We start from the raw sequence: 21,341 nt of genomic DNA, 5'->3' as shown, positions 1-21,341 counted from the left end.
TGCCACTCCGTGTGACCTCTCACCTACAACAAGGAGGGGTGCTGGTTTAGACAAGGGAGCGAGGGGGCAGCTGCAGTCATGTGCCCAGGCCTGGAAGGAAACACACACACACACACACACACACACACACACACACACACACACACACACACACACACACACACACACACACACACACACACACACACACACACACACCACACACACACACACCACCACACACACACACACACACACACACACACACACACACACACACACACACACACACCACACACACAGCCAGGTTGTTAGCAAAAATGCACCCAGTCTAAGTATAGCATAGTTTTGTTGGCACTCATGCAGTCCTAGATGTGCTGCTTCTCTTGCCTCTCTTTATGACTGTCTGAGAAAGGGTAGGATGCTACACTTTGGTCTCTGAGTGTATATATATATATATATTGTATGTGTATGTATATGTGTGTGTGAACGCGCGAGTGGAGTGCAGCCTCATACAAAGGCATTATTGTTAGTGTGAGGGGGCCTGAGGGGAGGCGGGCAGTCTGATTGGTTAAGACTATTGTGTCTCACTTTGCCCATTCTCCCTGTCACAGTGGATGTCATAAAGTGGCTCTCTAACTCTCTCTCGTAAGCTGGGATCATCTGAGGACTTTAGATTCAGAGAAATTGTTACTTAACTGCAGACTGAGGAGGCATGCTTCATGGCCGTCTGTCAGCCGTTTGTAAGCATGGCGTGATGTTGTAGTTCTTTAAACAATAGTTATTTTCATTATTAATCAATTATTCACTCTAAAAGTTTTCACAAAACAGGAAAAATCATCTATTCAAAATCCTTTTTGTCCAAACAACAGTCATTTAATTGGGATTTGTAATCAATCATCAACCATTTCAAGTTTTTAAAGCTTAAAACGGAGCAGGTTTTTATTACTGCGGTCTATTAAAGCTCTATCAATTTCATTTTGTATAATTACAATTGATTAATGGATTCGTTTAAGCAGCACATCCAGTGTGTTTTCTTCACCTCCCCTTTATAAAGAAAACAAGTAATTTTGACGTTTACATTCTTATAGGTAAAATGTTGTTGTGTATTGCCCCAGTAACTAGACAATGATGCATTGGAGTGCGTTATTCTTGCATAACTAATCAGTGAGCGAGGCTTCGCTGTGACAGACTTCTGTTTGCCAGAGAGGAAGTGTTTCATCTCAGCAGAGCTTCGGTTTTGAATTACCCATCATTCCACACAGGAAGCCATCCCTTAGGATTTAGAGCAGCTGATTGGCTGTTAATTGTTTCCTGTTGTACAGAAGTGGTACGATGTGGGTCATATGGTGCACAGAGCGCTGTAAACAACACGTTCCTTTGGTTTTGTGCTGGCTGTTGTGCATGTGTATGTAGGTGTGTGTATTTACTTCCCTCAGTCAATGTATTGATTAAACATCACACTTGTTTTTGTGCTTTTCCATAGAAAACGAGACAGTGTGTGTGGCCAGTCGGTACACTTGTGTATATTTTCTTTGTGCTGAACATGTGCGCAGACCGAAACGCTGTCACTGGAGGTTCGGCCACTTTCATGAAAGGAACAATTAGTACATAATCACTGTAATAATCACTATGACAAAACTCTCCTAATGCCGTTCTTAGCGCTATTCAGAAGCAGGACCCACATGTGTCTGCTCCCGCACCATTAATGCTAATAGCGGGGATTAGATGTATACTTTGTGTAGCATGTAAATGTGTCTGTCATTCCTGAGCAAGTGAAAACCTCCAATTGCACCCTAATAACATGCTTCGGTTCAGCCAATCACAGGCTTTTGTTCAGATTGAGTCATCTAAGTCTGAGCGTGTCTGAAGAGAGTGTCACAAGGAGACTCTTGGGTGTTTCGCTGCTATCTTTAGTAGCACTCCAATCTGAAGGATTACTGCTGTGGACGTAGGAGGGAACACTTTGCTTTTAGACCGACTGCTGTGCTTTAAATTTGGCCTCTGCCTGACAGCTAGCTTAAAGAACAGATGTATCACAGATTGAATGCTTGATGATGCCCAGCAGGAAGGGTCCGTAACAGCCTGTAGGAAAGAATAAGGTGCAGAAAAAAGGGCAGTTTTCGGCTCGGATAATCAAGCCCTTTTTTTGTTGAATTGTAGCTGCAGGCTGAACACATAGTTGTGGAATTGCAGCATTAGTCTGAGGGGAAAAGTTCTGAATGGAGCCCAAATCTCAAACTTTCCCAGCCAACTTTCCCAGAAGATGCTTAGGCTGGCACAGTCGCCCCACGATCTGAGATAGGGAAGCATTGGCTGAGGATAAACACGCTGAGTGAAAAAATACCGCACACACACACACAATTTTAGGCAGTGGGCCTGATCCCAGTGATCCACAAACTGTCCCACCTTTACACCCCCTCATCTTTCCTCCCCCTTCTCCCTCTTTTCTCTCCCCTGCTGTGGGTCTCCTCAGGCGCATGAATGGAAGTCTTTATTCCCGGGAGAACTGGTGGGAAGAACGAGAGAACGAGAAACAGGGATGAGGGAGGGGGGGTGGCAGGGAGGGAGGGAGGCAGGCAGGCAGGGGGGGGGGAGGTCTGTGAGAGAGTGGCCACAAGATCAACACAGTGCCTCTTTTCTCCTCCATCGCTTTTCCCTCCTTTTTCCCTGAATCCCCCCCTACCTCCCTCCCTTTCCTTCTAACCCGTTTTAAGTGCTGTGGACACAAAGCCGTGTTAGTATTCATGGTGTTTGTTTGCAGAGGAGCTGTGTGTGTGTGTGTGTGTGTGTGTGTGTGTGTGTGTGTGTGTGTGTGTGTGTGTGTGTGTGTGTGTGTGTGTGTGTGTGTGTGTGTGTGTGTGTGTGTGTGTGTGTGTGTGTGTGTGTGGTGTGTGTGTGTGTGTGTGTGTGTGTGTGTGTGTGTGTGTGTGTGTGTGTGTGTGTGTGTGTGTGTGTGTGTGTGTGTGTGTGTGTGTGTGTGTGTGTGTGTGTGTGTGTGTGTGTGTGTGTGTGTGTGTGTGTGTGTGTGTGTGTGTGTGTGTGTGTGTGTGTGTGTGTGTGTGTGTGTGTGTGTGTGTGTGTGTGTGTGTGTGTGTGGAGAGCTGTCAGAAACACAGATCACAGTGAAGCGGCGCTCTGAATGAAGCTAGAGAGAAGGGGGGGTAGTTCCCACAGGGGGGGAGAATGGTCAGCTACAGAAAAGAAGAAGAAAAGGAGGGATGTGATAAGGAGGGGGGGGGGCAGTGCACGAGGCCACAGGGGCAGAGGGAGACGGCGTGGTGTCAAAGCCAAGGCGAGTGTGTGTGTGAGTGTGTGACAACCAGAGGTAGAAGAAGTACTCAGATCTTGTACTTCAGTAGAAGTACCAGAGTGTAGGAATACTCAGTAACAAGTAAAAGTCCAGCACTCAAAAGGTTACTCAAGGAAAAGAACAAAAGTATTGGCATCTAAATATACTCAAAGTATCATATATTTTATATGTTGTCATTATAATCATTGATGTGTTTATCAAGCTCGTAAAGGTGGAACAAATTGGATTTATTTTATGTACTGCTGGGTAGCATGTGAATTGAATCCAGGTGTAACTAAAGTCTTATTTAAGTGTTGATCATGTTGTCTATCATTAATCTATATCTGCTAAGTAACTAAAGGTACTACGTAACAGTAAGTACTTAAGTACAGTACTTGAGTAAATGTACTCAGTAACTTTACACCACTTGTGACAAGGAGAGAGAGAGGAAAGAGAGAGAGGGTCTTATCAATCATAAGGTTTTGGAGGGAAATAGTTGGTAACGGGTCAGGCAACTCTGTTCTTGTTTTTTTGCTGGTCCTCTTCCCTCCCTCTTTCTGCCGCTCTCATTCTTTCAGTAACCCCCCCGCCCCCCCCCACCCCCCTTCCTCCCCATTTCTCCCTCTCTCTCCCCCAGTCTCTCTGTGCCTCTCTCTCTCTCTCTTTCTCTTTGTGTGTCTGTCTGGACAGCTGCCCAGTTCCATACACAGGGAAAAATGAAACACTCTAACCACCGGGCGTGCAGCCAAATAAAAGGCTGCGAAAAACTATTTGAAGGGCAGCGTGTTTGTGTGTGTCTGTGTGTGTGTGCATGGAGTTTGTGTATATGTTTTTGCTGCTGTATATGTGTGCTGGGATGTGAGATTTTTGGGTGTGCCGGTTTAGGGTGTTCTTAGTATAATTGTGTGTGTGTGTGTGTGTGTGTGTGTGTGTGTGTGTGTGTGTGTGTGTGTGTGTGTGTGTGTGTGTGTGTGTGTGTGTGTGTGTGTGTGTGTGTGTGTGTGTGTGTGTGTGTGTGTGTGTGTGTGTGTGTGTGTGTGTGTGTGTGTGTGTGTGTGTGTGTGTGTGTGTGTGTGTGTGTGTGTGTGTGTGTGTGTGTGTGTGTGTGTGTGTGTGTGTGTGTGTGTGTGTGTGTGTGTGTGTGTGTGTGTGTCCGTTGCTCCCCTCACGTCAAACTAAAGGAGAGGGTAGTTTAACTTTCCATATCCAGATTAACAGCCTGCTAAATTCGAACATCACTTTAGACACACGTGAATTCATCTGTCAATATGCTAACTCATCTGCAAAGTGCCTTTCAGTTGGTTGATTGCAGCACTTAGTCACATATTATCCATGAGCTCCTCCGCTGCGCTCTGACCTTATCTGATGGTTACATCACCAGAGGAAAGGAATGTGCCGCTCCGTATCTGCCTGCATTCGGCTGTCGAGAGCCTTTGTGTGGCTGACTGAGACCAGTTCATGTTGTTACAGTGCTGACCCAGAGGAAGACATCCTAGAAATGTTTGTTGACCTAGCTGTGGAGTTCGACCCTTAACCCCCAAACACAGCTCTGAGCGCCTCGAGGGAGGGAGAGCGCATCAAATGGGTTCAGGACTAAACATGCCTTGGGTTTGGTGTGCTGGCCTTTCTCCTTATCTAAATCTGATCAGAGGGGACTTGTAGAAGAAGGGCAGTGTGGAAAAAGTTGAAGCCTCACAGCTCTTGTGCTTGTGTGCTGCTCCAGGGTCAGAGTCCATGCTTTTGCTGGTTTTCTGACCGCTGCCCCCTGCTGCAGGTCAGCAGTAGCACAGTCCCCTTCACACAGCAGCACATGACAAGAGCAGGGCACTGTATGTACAACAGGGACATATCTGAATGAACCTGCCAAGTACAGCCATGTTGCTCTGTGGCTTAACGTTTTATAATACAGGACAACACCTCTAATACATTGCAATAGAGAAAAGCCCATTAACATGTTGCATAATTATCATATGAGAACCTGTGGAATTGTTTGAGTGACTAAGGTTGACCTGCAGAAAGCAAGGATAGTAAGGAGTTATTTTCGCAGTTTTGATATCAGCTTGTGTGAATGTCAGACAGCGATTATATTTTTCCTTGAAATGCTTCATGTAGTGTACGAGGCGGAGAGGGTGGTAGAAGGGCGGAAACTAAGAACAGAAAGCTGAACTGATGCCAATAACCCAACCACAACCAGAAGGCTGGGGGGGCTCCCTATTTCTGTTTTTGCGCTCTCCTATCTCTAGTAGGAAAGCTATCCATGCCTCCTCTCTTTATTGTCTCTCAGTGGTGGTTATGTGGTTAGTTTTATGTGTGTACATGTGTTTGTCTGTGTGTCTCCCTGTCTGTCTCTTTTTCTGTGCCCTCCTTTAACCTGAAACAGCAGGTATTCTGGGGCAGGTTAAATGAGAAAGCATGTGTGTCTCAGGTGTCTCTGTCATCTTATCCCCCTGTGGACGCACAGCAGCTCCTCTCCAGTGTCACTGTGCACACATACACGTTCATACTTATACACACACTTACTGTACACGCATCTCATCTGAAGGGGCAGCACGTGTCTTTGGGAGATAATTGAGTGTGCACATGAACACGTGTTCTTTTCTGCCGTTGTTAATCATTTACAACGTTCAGTGTTTGAGCAGTGTGTGTTACGTTCTATGTGATGGGCATTCATGTGTGTTTTCTGCACTTGTGATTGTGGGCAGTTTGCATCTGACCAATACATAGCCAGTGAAGAAGAACCAAATGTAACCAGGTGATTTCTGATTGGACCTCAGAAAAAACAATGATAATAAGTGTGTTCATAAATTAGCATTTTGCGCTACTCCAGGACTTAATCAAGCCTTAGACATGTCTACATAACTGAATGCATGTGTGAGTGTGTGCCTGTGTGTGTATATGCTGAGAGGGAGGCCTGTGGTTAGGTTACATCTCCCTGCCGCGCAGCAGAACAGTGTCTTGTTGCGTCATACTGAGTCTGTTAATAACAGGCTAAACCACAAAGGCCATCCGCTGCTCTATTTCTCATCTTCCAGCAGTACACTGATTATGCAGCAGTGTTACATTAAACAGGGGTTTGTGTTCCAATACAGCTCAGTACAATACAGATTCATCTTTTACATTTTCAGTTTTATATGAAAAACATGTACACAGGGTACTGAGTGAATGTTGACTGCAGATTTGTGGAGAAATGCATGTACATTTCCTAGAGCTTCAGAACATTTATTGTAATAGCAGTTCAGGGGTCGGTGTGTATAATGGTGTTAGTTACACTTGTAAACAGTACAGGAGAGTTACCATAATATATAGGCTAGTAAATAATTCTGGGTCTGGGGCAATCAGGGACACGGCTGAGCTGGGCTTCTGTGTTTAATACTGTGTGCAGTCAGACACCCCCAACCCCACCCCAACCACCAGCTCTCACAGCATGCAACATCCTTGCCACAGGAATTTAATTGCTCTGTAAACAAGCCTTTTGTTTTGTTGCACACTGTTTGCTCATGCACACAAGATGTATCAAAGCTTCAGTCCTGCCGTGAAAAGACAACGGTGTCACATCAGAGCACAACAAATCACTGAGTTGATATGTGCTGACAAAAAGAAACCAAATGCAGACCTGGATGATTTGTGACATTATGTATTATCTCAGTGAAGATGTTATGAAAAGACGTCCTAGTTTCATGATCACATTATCGCATGGTTTGCCTATGCCTGCAGCTATATAAATAATGCTATCTTGCGATTGCAGTTTCTATAATATAACCAATGTTTCCTTTTTCTGTCGTCCACAGACTTACGAGCGGCAGTTCAGAATGCCTGAGCAGCGAGAGGGAGGCCTGCTGCAACTGCTGGGAGATCACACTCCGCCCAAACACCAGCTTCGCGGCTCCCTCCCCCCTGCACACACACTCTCACACACACAGCAAACACAGCACATCCTCACGCAACAATTCCAACATGCACATCAGCACCAAATCAATCCGGAGTGGATCGCGTCTACAGCACCTTCTGCATCCCCGGCCAACCCTGCAGACTCTGAGCCAGGAGCCAACAGGAGCTCTCTGCTCGATCCAACTCAAGCTTTCTCACGAACAGCGACACGAAGCCCCTCGCCTCAGAGATCCCTGACTCCAGACCTGCAGTTGCCAGTGGTTACAGATGCCAGTATTCTCAACCTGACCTCTCTCAGCAGGTACGATTTGTTTTCCTGTGTGCTAGATGTTATTGATGTTATTACTAGCCAAACATTTGCTTTAATAATTAACATTTAGGTAACCCTTTGTAATAACATCATAAAGGAGTAAATTCAACTTTCAATTAGATATATTTGCTATGCTTATGTTTGATATACTATATTGAGTGTTTTTGAATGATTACCAAATTATTTGTAAACCTTTCATAAATTATTTAAAAAAACATCTAACCTTACAAAGATAGATGGAGTAGATATTTGTTACACGCTTAATAATTGGTTTGTAAAAACATTTTATAACATATGCCTTGTTAAATGATGAATAAACACTTTGCAAACATAATTGATATTATATATACTTTGTCAATAATTTATTATTCGTTTCTGATCCATCTGTATAATGTTTATATATGTTTTACAAATGATTTATTTAAGGTTTACACATCATTTGTTAATCATTAAAACATACATAGTATAATATATCAAATGTTTTAATGTATGCAGCGATAAAATGTTAATGAAATGCAAAACATCCTTTCTCCGTTTCACTTTGTCATAATTTCTTTCTTCTGTATCTACATCTCTCCAGGGGGAGGGGGTTGCAAGAGGTCAGTGAACATCTCTTTGGAAACATCAAGAGGAAGTACGGCAGGAAGGACTCCCAGAGGACGCTGGGTAATCCCCACGGTGCTGATACACCTTGGGGAAGACAACCTGAGAAAGGATCGGAGAGCCCGACTAATCCAGAGGAGAAGCAGAAGTACCGAGAGGAGACAGCTGAGCGGTTCCATGAAGAAAGAGAGGAGAGGAGAAAAGAGGAAAGAGAGCGAACGGTCACTGGGAGGAGAGGAGATGAAGAAGACAGAGGGATGCCCATGCTGACAGAGGAAGGGAAAGGAAGAAAGAGGCGGAGGAGGCCTTCTTTTGACGAGTCATTTTCTGTAGAGCAGCAATTACAGCAGCGGCAGGACTCTGACACTACAGAGAAGCAGCAGCCGGGGCCCCCAGAACCCAAAGTAGCACATAAGATGGAGACTCATAAAAATGATTCCCGACTCACAAGTCACACTGATGTCAGTAGAGAGAGGGTAGAAAAAGCAGAGAGGGCGGATAAAGGCGATAAAAGAGAAAAAGGAGACAGGGCTGAAAGAGGAGAGGCAGTTATAAGCGGATCTGATCCAGAGTCAGCTTTGATTGCAAATAAAATGAAGAAGAACTCTGTGGGTCGTCCTAGGATCAGCACAGACACCCTTAAACACAGAGAGCCTGCACACAATCACATCATCAAAGCCAATCTGAACACCCACCCCAGGCTCCCTAGCCCACACCCCAACCCCAGCCCCAGGAGCAGTATCAGCCCGAGCCTGAGCCCCCATCCCAGGGCCAGCATGAGCCCCAGCCCCCATCCCAGGGCCAGCATGAGCCCCAGCCTCAGCCTCAGCCCCCGACCCAGGCCGGGCCTCAGCCCCAGCCCCAGCCACAGCACCAGCTCCACAGCCAGCTCCAGACCCTCCAAGACCAAGGACAGGTGGTCCTACCTGAAAGCTAAAAGCCATGCCAGCCTCACTTCCCCCCAGAGAGACAACCGGGGTAGCCCCTCCACCTTGGCTGACCCACCCTCCGCCTTCCCCATCACCCCCTCTGCCTTCCCCATCACCCCCTCCAGCCCCCTCTACACCAACACCGACAGCCTGACCGTCCACACCCCCATCAAGAGGAAACGAGGACGCCCTAAGAAGCAGCCCCTCCTGACGGTGGAGACCATCCATGAGGGGACCTCCACATCCCCCCCGAGTCCACTGGCACAGGAAGCAGCTGCTGGGCTAAACCGTAGGAGGAAGACACACACACTAAACACACTAGTGCAAATGACGTCCGCAACCACCAGCGCCAACTCGAGTAGTCTGAAACTAAAGCGTGGCAGGGTCCCCTCCAGGCCGGTGAATAAGATGAAGCTTGGGAAAATGCAGAGCATCCTGAATGAGATCCTTTCAGGCTCCAGTCAGAACGGCGCCCTGGCTCTGAAATCATCTTCTGCCCCTGTTACCTCAGCTATGAGTGCCATGGCCTCCACTATTGAAGCTAGGCTGGGGAAACAGATAAACGTCAGCAAGAGAGGAACCATCTACATTGGTAAGAAGAGAGGGCGGAAACCCAGAGCAGAAACCCAAGGCTCCAACCCTCTAAAAACCCCCCTGTTTGCCTCCACTCACAGTCTCTATGAGAGCCCTGTAGTGCCTTCTGCCACCTTGTCTCCCTGCTCCAGCGCTACTTCCATGAGAACCAGCCATTCGGATGCCACTATGCCCAGTTTGCAGCCCATCTTAGCCCTGCCCTCCAAGCCCCCAGGCAGGAGCTTCCTCTCCGGGGGATGGAAATTGTCTCCTCCACGACTTCTGGCAAACTCCCCGTCCCACCTGTCAGAGGGGGCATCAGTGAAGGAGGTGACCCTGTCCCCCATCAGCGAGTCCCACAGTGAGGAGACTATACCAAGCGACAGTGGGATCGGCACGGACAACAACAGCACCTCCGATCAAACTGAGAAGGGGCCCGCCTCTCGACGCAGGTGCAGTAAACTGCTTCTTGATTTATATGTTTGTGCTGTTTTATATTTCACAGACAGACATTTTTATGATATTTTATGTTTCATATTTGTACAGGTACTCATTCGATCTGTGTGGGTTTGAGGCTGCGGAGGCTGCTGCCCTGGAAGCGTCCAACAGGAGCAGCAAAGCACGCTGTGAACGGCAAGTTACTGCTGTTGACAACTTCCTGTCACAGCAGGAAAAGAAACAAAAACATAATCGGCGGAAGAGGAAGTGCCTACAGAGCCGGGATCATCTTCACTTTCTCTCTGAACTGGAGGAGGTTAGTTGATTGATATTGATCCAGCCCTGTTATGTGTGCATTTTATTTGGTGTATTTCTCTGAATGTGTCTAAATGTCTTCTCTCTGAAGGTTGTGGTGAAGCTCCAGCAGCTACGAGTGTCTCACAGACGATACACCTGCTACCCCCAGCACACATATCCCTCTATATTCCGCCTCAACTTCCACCATTACTACCCTTATTCCTACGACTCCTACCCCTGCGACTCCAGCTCGTACCTCCGCAGGAGCGCTGATCTGAAGGCGAAGAGGAGACGCGGCCGTCCAGCCAAAGCCAGCGAGCCAATCACATCGAAGCTGCCTTTTGTTCCAGGATATGGTTATCCACTGGCTGGGGGAAATTACTATGCAGCACCATATGCGATGCCTTACGCGCCTCCTCTGAGTCTGGGCTACTTTCCCCCTGCTACGCCATTTTACCTGCCCCACCACTCGATGGGACCTGCACCTCCATCTCCCTTCATGAGGCCGGCGGTGCCCCCTCCAAAGGCTTTCCACACCAGTGGACACTCTAAACTCCAGCCGGGGGCCAAGCTTCGCGGTCCCAGCGGCCCACTCCAGGGACCCTCTGTAAGAGCAGAGGGCCTGGGGTCCCTGGTTAGTGGCAGTGCAGGGGGTCTTGCAGGGGTTCGCCTCCATAAGAGGAAGCACAAGCACAAACATAAGCACAAGGACGAACCCCTCCTGTCCCTGCGAGACCGGCAAGAGTTGGGTGGGCTCTTCAGCGGAGCTAAGACCAATGCACGTCTCAGCATGCTGAGTGACAGGAGGGACCTGGCCAATCAGGGCTCTTCTAAGCATCTGGAGAAGCAGAGGGGCAGTGGTAGAGGCCCGAGCCTGGGATCCAGCTTAGGGATGTTTGAGTCGGACCAGCTGTCCACACACTCTCTCGCTGACAGTCAGTTCCACTCCCGTCAGACACGGCAGCCAATGAACAGCTTCATGAGCAGCTACAGTAGCCAATCGCAGCGGTCGGAGTCAGCTTCTGACCTGTTTCTGGGGTCACGGGAGGACGAGTGCGGAGGGAGGAGCAGGAAGACGAGGCTCACTGTGTTTGGAGATCAGGGCTTACTGTCGTTCCAAACGGCCCGGCAGGAGCCCGGACAGATGAACCACTGCTCCAGTCCCGCCCTCCCTGGTAAGAACCACTAACATTAGGATTACCTGTTCATTTTCAAGCTACACTTTGTATTTATAAAGGAGTGCACTGTCCTTTTGCCATGACCAGAAAGCATTACAGCAGGAATGAATTTCAGCAGCATGGTAAAATGTATTGCCTACTTTGAGGATGTGTTGGAGGTTTGAGGTTAGCCCAATCGGCAATAACAGCCTGTTGATTGCTTGTCTTTATCGGGCCAGTTCACTTATCGGCAGAATTCCTGTTGCTACGTCAAAATAAAAGCATTTTCTAGGTTCACCTGTGGAAAGCTTTTGATATAAAGCATCAGCGGGGAGTGTTTTCTGCTGACATTAACAGTAGCTTCACACAGCAATGGACATCATAACAGAACTGCTTGCAAGGGAAAGGAGGGCAGATCATCATTTTAATAGTGAAACAAAATTACAGCTGAAGTGTCTTCTATTGTACACAGCAAATAAAGCTTAACATAGATAGTGTTTTATAAATGTCACATGTATGACCACAGATTTATTAGCCAGTGAGTTTAACACGATGTTGACATAGCTTAGACAAGCATTGCAGCGTGCTTATCCGGCGGTGCTCCCTGCAGTTAAGGATGCTGTTTGTGTACACTGTACAGCAAAGCAAATATGTGCTTTAATATGTTGCACTTTGCTGTTAAAAAATAGTTGTGAATCATCTTAAACTTGGAAGGTTGAGAAGTACAAACAAAGCTGAATCAGGAGCATGTTTGAAAAAATAATTGGTGTCCAATAATTTATTCTGTTCCCTAGTAATAACAGGATTGTTATTTGCATGTGAAGAGACTTAATCACATATTTAGTCAAAGTTGAATGTACATGGCACAACCCTTGTGAAGGTGAATCCTATACATACATGTACAGCATTGTCAGGACTCAAAGCGTACAAAGAGGTAGGGTAGCCCCAAATTCTCACTTCCAAGCTAATGTGTATTTTGGTACATTCTGTATTCTGTTGTCTTTGAGCACATCTGGCTGGGGATAGAGAGAACGTAATGCATGGATGGAGACGACTATAATTCACCAATCTCTCCTTCCTCCCCTCCCTCCCTCCCTTCCTCCTCTCCTGCCAATGCCTCTGCCAGAGATATATTATTCACACAGTGTGATTTATTTTCTACAGACACGCCGTAAAAGGCCCTTGCCTGTGTTAAAAGAGCTGGCTGGCAGCCAGGGGTTTAATGACTGGGGCCTCGTCCAGTGGTGGGGAGGAGAAGCCAGGGGCTCAGTTAGAATACAGCCCCCCCCCCACCCCCAGGGGATCTAGGACAGATGACTCATATACACACTTCCCCCCCCCCCCCCCCTGCACGTTATCCTTCCAGTGTTGTTATGCCTCTTCTACTTCCATGTCCTTCTTCCTTTCCCCTGCTGCTGCAGTTCTTGCCCTTGCTCTCCTCCTTTGCCTCTCTCCCTCAATCCCAGCATCCATCCTCTGACTTCCCCTGTGTTCCTCTTCCTCCCCCTCCCCCTTCTATCTCTCCCTTCCCCTCTTCCCTTTCTCTTTCTGCTTTCCCCCTTCTCTCCCCTCCCCCTCGTTCCCCCATTACCCTCTCTTTTCCCCATTCTCCCTGCCCCGCCTCACTTCACAGCCTCAGCCCAATTAAAACACAGGCGTGTGTGTGTATACGCATGCATGCCATACAAACCATGCATGCACACATGCACATGTACACATGGACCCACTCTGATACACACACATATTCACACAGTCAGACAGGTCCCCATCCACAAGCTGACACAGATGCAACATTTATATTACTGTCTGAGAATGCAACTATGGTTAGGCTACGGGTTTTAAATGATTCCCCAGTAGAACTTGTTAGTAGTGATTACATTTTTTATGCATGTGAGTTTTTTTCACTAATCAGCCGGTTTTACTGCAGCTGACAGCAATCTCTCACATGCATATTTGCATAAAAGCAGGTCATCTACTACTGAATTAGTGAGAAAGAAAACCCTTGTGTCACATGACTTGTTTAAAAATATACATGTACTTCAGCCAGAGAAACACTTACAAAAAGATAAATATCTAGACTCACTTTATTTGGTCTGAAACCCGGCCTGTGAGCATGCATCCCTGTGTAGTAGGGACTTCCTGCTCCACGGAGAAACAGGTCCTCAGTGCTATACGGCCCCTCACACTGCTGAAGGTCACTGGTTTTATGTTCCGTGTATGCAGCTCATAAATTTCTGCTACTTTGTAGTGTGTGTATGTGTGTGTGAGAGAGAGCTGAGCGTGTGCACACTTCTGTGTAGCTCATAAACCACTGCTACTTAGTGCTTTCTGCATTAGACTAATTTCACTGTCTGCCCTGAATTCTTGAGCAACAATAGAGTGAGATGTTCGGCTGAGTTTTAAATGGAGGGCGGTCAGGCGTCCTTTATCTTCCCTTACTCTTATTTCATTAGCAAACACTTGACAGTGGAACTATACACTCTTAAATTATTTGTTTAATCTGCTGTTGCAACAAATTATGACTCAAAAGCAAATCATTACAACCCAAGATGCCGTTTTATGAAAAAAATAGTAATGTTGTCAATGTGTTTTCCATCCATTTAAACTTTACCCTGCAATGTTTTGGCTTTACCCCGGTTTATTGTAGTCATCATTAGTTAGAGCACTGCCGAATCCTGCTACATTTCATAAGCATGATTCTGGAGGGAAAGCAGAGAGGAGATGGTTAGGGAATCCAGGAATAGGAGTTGAAGCTCAATAAAAAAAGAGACCAAGCGTGTTGTGTGCACACTGCTTGGGGACTGGTGGCTGATTGTGCTTTTCCTCCATTTTGGCTGTGGCTCAGTCTGAGCCCTGGGAACATTGCCCAGGCAGAGAGGAGGGGGGGGGGGGGGGAGCTGAGACACAGGACAGAGATGGGAAACAAAAAGAATGACAGAGATGGACCAAGACCAGGAAGCGGTTTCTGAAATAGAGACGGAAATGAAATGGTGCAGTGTTACCAGTTTAATTGAAAATTAGAGAGTAGCATATTGCCGCCTGTGAAGAGTAGAGTGGAAAAGAGAAAGAGAGTGATGGGGAAAGGGGAAAGAGACAGGATAGAACAGCGTGTAAAGGGCATTCTGCCCAGTTCACCAGTGTGAAGGAAACAATATGGCTCCAGTTTCTTCTGCTCAGCCATTCTGAACTGCTGATGGTTATTTGTGCATGTTGGGCATGTGCGTGTTTGCCCATGTGTGTATTTGTGTCTTTCTGAGTCTGTGCATGTGGATAAATGTGGCAATATGTGTGTTTGTGTGTGTGTTTGTCTTTTTGGCAGCCTCTGCTCCAGATGCACAGGGTTGTTATTGTGTAGCGACATTTAAAATGGTTGAAGGAGACATTTCTGTGGGTTTCCTGCTCGCAGAATGGGATCTCCTCCTCTCCCCTCTCCTCGCTGCTCTCTAGGAGACAATTACAGGATAGGATCTGCTCTCCTGGCTCAGCTGGGCTTTGAAAGGCTTACATGAATATGTCAAAATTAGCAGGAAGCTCTCGAAGCAAAAAAAACACATTCTCACCATGAGCTCAATTGGCAAGATGTATTTCCTGGCCTTTCCAATGCTCCTCATTTTGACTGACATGCATGAACAACTCAGTTCTCTTTATTTACTTTTTTGCTCTGCTATTTATTTACCTTGTGATGTCTCACCTCACTCATGCTCTCTCTCTTCACACAGATGTTCCTGGTAAGCGAAGGTATAAGCGGCGCGAGGTGGAGCAGATCCAGAAGGACGTGAGGAGGATGCACTCTTTGAACTTTGAGCATGTGCAGAAGATCCTCCGTGCCAAGCGCCTGCAGCGACAAGCCAAAACAGGAAACAATGTCGTCAAAAGACGGCCAGGGCGGCCCCGTAAACAACCCATAGAAGAATGTGAGCCGCCTAACAGGAGGGTGGAAGCTCGGGCTGATGCTCGGGTTTCGGACATGTTTGCCGTGAGGAAAGGCGATGGCAGGACTCTGGGGATGCCTGTCCTGGAGAGGTGTGATGACCTACCAGGTAGGCACAGCCTCAGGCCGAGCTTGACCCCCGAGCCTCTGGAGTTCTCGAATCACGATTCCATCTCAGCAACAATCGAGACCGTGGTGCATCAGGCGCGGTCCGTGCTTCCTCTGGCCAAAGGGGGGAAGCGCAGAGGCCGGCCCCACAGCAGGGACGAGTTATGGGCTCCTTCCAATCATTAGACCCGCAGGAGAGAGCCACTCTGTATCCGAGCGGAGCCCAGTTGTTGCCGTCGGTGCTGTTTGAGATGCAGCGCCCTTACTTCTGGGACTCCTTGGTGCACTTTGACTTGAGGACTGCAGTGGGTCAGTGGCAGAGCAGGAGGAGGGAACACTTCCAGTACAATCCCTCTGCTTGCTAAACCCAACCAGAGATGAGCCTTTCAAGGATTCATTGGACCTTCATTTACAATGGCACTATATGGTACTATTTGATACTGAATCTGATGCTATAAAAGTGTGTGGTACTCATGATAGTGTAGGATATTATGTGATTCTTTATGTATCTGATACAGTGATGTGTATGGTACTTTATGATACTGTATCTGAATGTGGCTTTAGCCATATATTTACCAGCAAAGGGGAGGGGGAATGGTTAATATAAAACTGTGCAGCTCTGCTTATTTTTGCCTTTCTGAGGAAGCTTGTCAAAGACATGTGGGATAAAACAGCAGTAATCAAGCCACCTTACCCTATTACTTACTCCCACCCTCATCTGTACCTCCCTTGTTTTCCCGTTCTGTCTGAGGAGTAACCGATACTTGCTGGCGGCTCCTCACCCCTTGTCCCCCTCCCCGCTCAACACTCACCCCAAGCCCTCCCTGGTGCCTGCCAATCAACTTCATGTCCTTTTGTCCTCTCATCTACTCCCAATCATGTTTAACATCTCCTATTGCTTGTGGTCCCTCAACCTACCCCCCTGTCTCGTTTAATTCTCTGCTCAATCCTGTCCTGAGCAGTGACATACAGTAAAGGCAATATGGTGGATGAGACTGTCCCAGACTGTACATAGAAACAAAGTCCACTGTTGCCTGCCTTGTACAATGAGGAACCAGCTCATAGACATGTACTGGCATACAGTATATCAAATAGTATTGTTGTACCATAGACAATGAAAGTTGTGTATTGTTTTATAACCAAAAACAGACATGGGTGCGACTCAAGACAAGTTTGTTTTCAGACAGAAAGAAACACGTATATTCATTCATACACTCATTATTGTGTTTATATCCAGGGGGCATTGCATACAGGAGGAATATCAGGTGTGTTTTTGGTAAACCTTAAAATTGGTTTATTGCACTATGAAAAACCATACTCTTGCATCAATCAAATGCAGCACTTACATGCTTGTTCCAGCCTTATGTTTTGGCCTTCGATGGTGTGGATATCCATTCCAGAGAACATGCATTATTTTAATCAATTTGTATATGCAGGCTACGCAGCCAAAAGCGTCAAACCGCAGCCCAGATCTGAATCCTGATTGGACCGTTCAGATGAAGAGGGCTCACAGTCAGTGTTTTGAAAAGCTAATCCCAGTCTTTCTACTTTACATGATTTTTTAATCCATATCCTTGGAAATATTTTTTTGAAAGTAAATCCAGTATTTAGATTTAGAAACCAAAGTCTCAGTGTTCAGTGTAAGGATGTATTATTTAAAATAATCTAAATCAGAGTTTGACAAACCATGTTGGCACTAATGTAAAGCATTCCTATGTGCACTCTAGAATGTAGCCATCTTGGATTTTTGTGTCAATATGTCAAGCCTTTGGTAAACTCTATCTACAGTATATGTGACTTTGGGTAGTGGTTGGTATTTTCTCAAATATGTATTTCAGAAGAAAAAAAAAGCAATGGATCAGTGTTTCTTTGGCAACTTTGTTAGTTTTGTTTCAGGAGATTCTGATTTCTTTGGGTTGGGTGGGATTCTCAGTGGCAGCAGTTCAACTTGTGCCTTATTGTTTCTTTCTCTCACCAATTATATTTGACCTGATAAATATCAAGCAGCAAAGAGTGGCCCAGAAATTGTCCCAAGATATTCATGATTGTGCATTTGACGCATGTGTCTTAGTCATTTCAACCCTGACTCTGCCTGTGTCCCTTCACAGCTTCCATAGTCAGCATCCTCTGTCACACAGGGCACTTAGCCTGTCTAGTTTTCTGACCCATGTCATCATAACAGAACTAGAAGGGCTGGACTGATGAATATAACGTGATATAACTGTATTGAAACACATTGTGTACTGGCCTACATTGTGCTGTGAAGCAGAGAGTGCCACTGTATGTGTTTCTATCCAGAGATATTGATTGTACTCAATGTCCCCAATATAATTGAAGATCATCTGCTCTGCCCAGTATTTAACCAGTTATTCACATCATGTAACCGGTTACGTCCTTGGCAAAGGAGGAACAGAGGACGTTGTCATGGAAACCACGTTCTCCTACATTGTTGTTTGCTATGCATCAGGCCATGCCTGGCGATGACCTTAAAAGGAATTTCTGTTCTGGGTCCACCCTTCGACAAAGAGAAATAAGTGGTCTTATTTACTGAATTAAATGAATTCATGTAACAAGAATTGTGAATAATACCAGTAATAATTTGTAATAAGTTGTGCAGAAAGTGACTATCATTTCCTGAAAACTATAGTTACTGCAGCTCTATGCAGTACAGCCTTAACCAGATGTAAAACTACAGTATTGAAGTGTTTGTTGTAAATAGTGTTAGTATGTCCATCCTGCATGGATACCGGTTGGCCTCGGCTATGCGGGGACTGTCTCCTAAAACCACAGTAGACCTTCTCTCTCTATATAGACTGCTCAAGACCACCCCCCCCAAAAAATACAAACAATTATAACCCTTACCGATTTTCCTATTCGACAAATTCTGCTGTACATTGACAGTCATCATTCCAGTCCGTTAAATTACACAGAATGCTGAAATGTTTTGCCTTATCACACCTCTACAGGTTCTCGGAAGATGAAAGCCCCCTCTATAGTTCACTCAACCAAAAATAGGAATCCCCGCTGATTCGCAGCTATTTTGCCCGCAGCCAGTTGGGGCATTGCAGTAGCATGAAGAGCAAGCAAGAGGGTTGTGTGTGGGGGGAGCTCTCAGAGGAAATAGCCAAAAATACACTCGTCCTAAAGTCAGTGTGCTTAACCTTGCTTTGCTTCTAGTGGGTCTGCAGTCTGTTGTGGTGAAGATGAGGTCTAGATGTGTGGTCCATGAGGTGTAGGGACTACACGCTCGGCAGCTTACTCCATACTGTGGTCAGTCAGCGCGGTTTCTGATGTAAGAGTTAAAGACCCCAGGTGTTGTCTGTCCTGTCTGTCTCTCCCACCAGCCAATGCTCCGGTGCCTTCTAACACTGACAAGTATTGTCCTAATCCAGAGCTTTCACTCTACACAGAGACTGCAGAGGGGATGTGGCTGTGAATAGGGTTCAAGGTCACTGTTGTTGTATTGTATTTAGCAGCCAATCTGGACCAGTGGCTCCAGGAGGCCCCTAAGCACTGATGTAAGGATCTTTCACCTTGTCTTTGGTGCTAGCATCAAGGGCATCGCAGCGTGTTAGACCTTACATCAGTGATTGGGGTGTACTTACTGAAGTCTACACTTAGCAGTTCACTTCAGCGACTACAATGGGATATAATGGCACCCACATTTTGGTCACCCCCCATTCCCTTTGTAGCATGCTGTGATGAGTGTCCTACACATGGAGTGAGGGGTCACGTGAGACAGAGCCTCATAAATGTACATGTAGTCATCCTCACAGCATATGTTACAGTTCTAAGCTATAATGTTGTTCGAAGCTGAAAGTGCATATGAAGCATTGAGAAAACCAATAAATGTACTTCTTCAGAGCACAAAGCAAGCTCTTCTAACAGTGTGGGCATATTTTAGTTTGTATACATAGTGTATTTGAACCTTTTTCTAGAGTGGATTTCCTTTATTTGCATGCTCAACTTGATTGTATGCATACATATTTTAGACAAGCCGAAAGTTGAATTTCAATAGAATTTGGAGCAAGACTTGTACATTGTTTGATATGTTTCTTTTTGTAATGAATTTTTTAATTCATGAAGCATTTTTGTACATTGTATGAATATTAAAAACCGCAAATATTTGACATATAGAGTAAATACTAGATGCGCATGCATATGCATATATCCTTCACAGTATGTATGTGTAAATGTACACATATATTTTGTATTTGCATTTGCTGGCATACAGATATATGTCTTAAGCACATATATACATGCAACATATATGTATATCCATGTCCGCTGGCATGCTTTTGGTCATGTTTATCTTTCATGATCTTGTAGGGTTTTTTTTGGTTTTCTTTCCTCAGAAAGAAAAGCTCATTCTTTTGCTACCCTTCTGTTGGCTGGCAGCGTTGAGCACTTATTAAGAAGAACTACAGTTGAAGTTGTTCATGTTATCCATTGTGTGAAATAATAAATGACTTTATTGACAGCTGATTGTGGCACATATGTTTTCTTTCTTGGTACGATTGTTGATTATTATGATCACCTGAAAAACTGCTTTGTCACATGCCGAGATAAGGCCGATAAAATGATGAGTGTGTGTGAGTGTGTGTGTGCAGCATGTAAATGTGTGTGTGGGAGCGAGATGAGGAGGGTTTGCTGCACTGTTAGTGCTGAACGTCAGATGGTCTCAGTGAATGAGTACTACCCGACATGTGATTGCTCGTTGCGGTTAAAGGAAGGCTCATTAGATAATGCTACAATTTCACTCAGTCAAACACACACACACACACACACACACACACACACACCTACTCACTCTTACTCGCGTACTCGTTCATTAGCCAAGCCTACATCTCTAAATCCTCCCTGCACTAGCCCATCAGTGTCTGCTCTAGGTGGGCTGGGCTGCAGGCTGCTCTGCTATTGGACAGAGCTGAGTGGGAAGTGCCCCTCTATTGGCTGCTGCCAACTAGTAAAATTCTCCTGTTACCATGGTTGCAGGGTGAGCTGCCCAAATGTGTCTCAGTGTATCTAGTGGTGCTGATGGAAATGTTGGCACCACCGGTGTTATGCTGAAAAAAAATCCTCTGATGGAAGTCAGAGCTGCAGTGGGGCTGCACCCCAATCACTCTCTACTGATGCCTGTAAATGAGCCCACAAGCCCCCCCACTCCACATCCAGCACATGAGAGAGGATGAGATGGATCACCAGGGCTGTGATCACGATGAAACAGCACAGCAAAACACATCCTGCATGAAGGATGTACTGGATGTACCGGAGCTACACTTAAAATGGAAAAAACAGTATCATCAATCTGATGTGCAATGTGGATTTTATCACCCGGCTTAGTTTCCTACGAGACAGTGATGTCGTCTGCACAAGTTCCAGGTGCAAAGATTGCAAAGAAATATAAACAAGTCCATCACTAATGAGGTGAAAGGTGGTGATGAATTAGTAATGATTCAAAGATCCACAGCTAGACTGAGCACACCGCAACCGCAGAGGGATTTATCTCGAAGAAAAGGGAGCCTGTTAAGTAATACATAGGGGAATTCGGCCTTATCAGATGGAATCAAGCACATATATTTTAGAAAATGTTCACATGGCACATGGACATATAAAGATAATACAAGCATATTTCACAGCAGTTGGGGATGGTCAAATTAAGTGAACAGAATTGTTTTTCTTATCTTTGCCCCACAAGTGTGAGAAATCTTCCAAAGCCTTTTAGCTTTATATTACTATTATGAGATCTTATCTTCTATGACATCTTTGAAAGACAGAAATATTACTGTACAATTATAAAAATGCACTTAAAAATAAATAGTTGCAGAATTGGATC

The 21,341-nt window shown here is 45.8% G+C and overlaps 1 protein-coding gene across 1 annotated transcript in view; it reads left to right on the top strand.

Moving 5' to 3' along the window:
• setbp1 (SET binding protein 1) overlaps positions 1-19,990 on the top strand; it is a 35,826-nt gene extending 15,836 nt beyond the window's left edge. The window contains exons 3-7 of the mRNA XM_034122308.1: positions 7,060-7,460; positions 8,050-10,026; positions 10,121-10,328; positions 10,419-11,484; positions 15,186-19,990. Of these exons, the coding sequence (XP_033978199.1) occupies positions 7,060-7,460; positions 8,050-10,026; positions 10,121-10,328; positions 10,419-11,484; positions 15,186-15,691 (4,158 nt within the window). The 3' untranslated portion in view covers positions 15,692-19,990. The remainder of the gene's footprint in view (positions 1-7,059; positions 7,461-8,049; positions 10,027-10,120; positions 10,329-10,418; positions 11,485-15,185) is intronic.
• The last annotated feature ends 1,351 nt before the right edge of the window (positions 19,991-21,341 follow it).

This window comes from Trematomus bernacchii, unplaced genomic scaffold, assembly GCF_902827165.1.
Source record: "Trematomus bernacchii unplaced genomic scaffold, fTreBer1.1, whole genome shotgun sequence".
In the NCBI taxonomy this organism is placed as follows: Eukaryota; Metazoa; Chordata; class Actinopteri; order Perciformes; family Nototheniidae; genus Trematomus; species Trematomus bernacchii.
The sequence above is the reverse complement of the archived record's forward strand: the minus strand, read 5'-3'. Positions and strand labels throughout refer to the sequence as shown.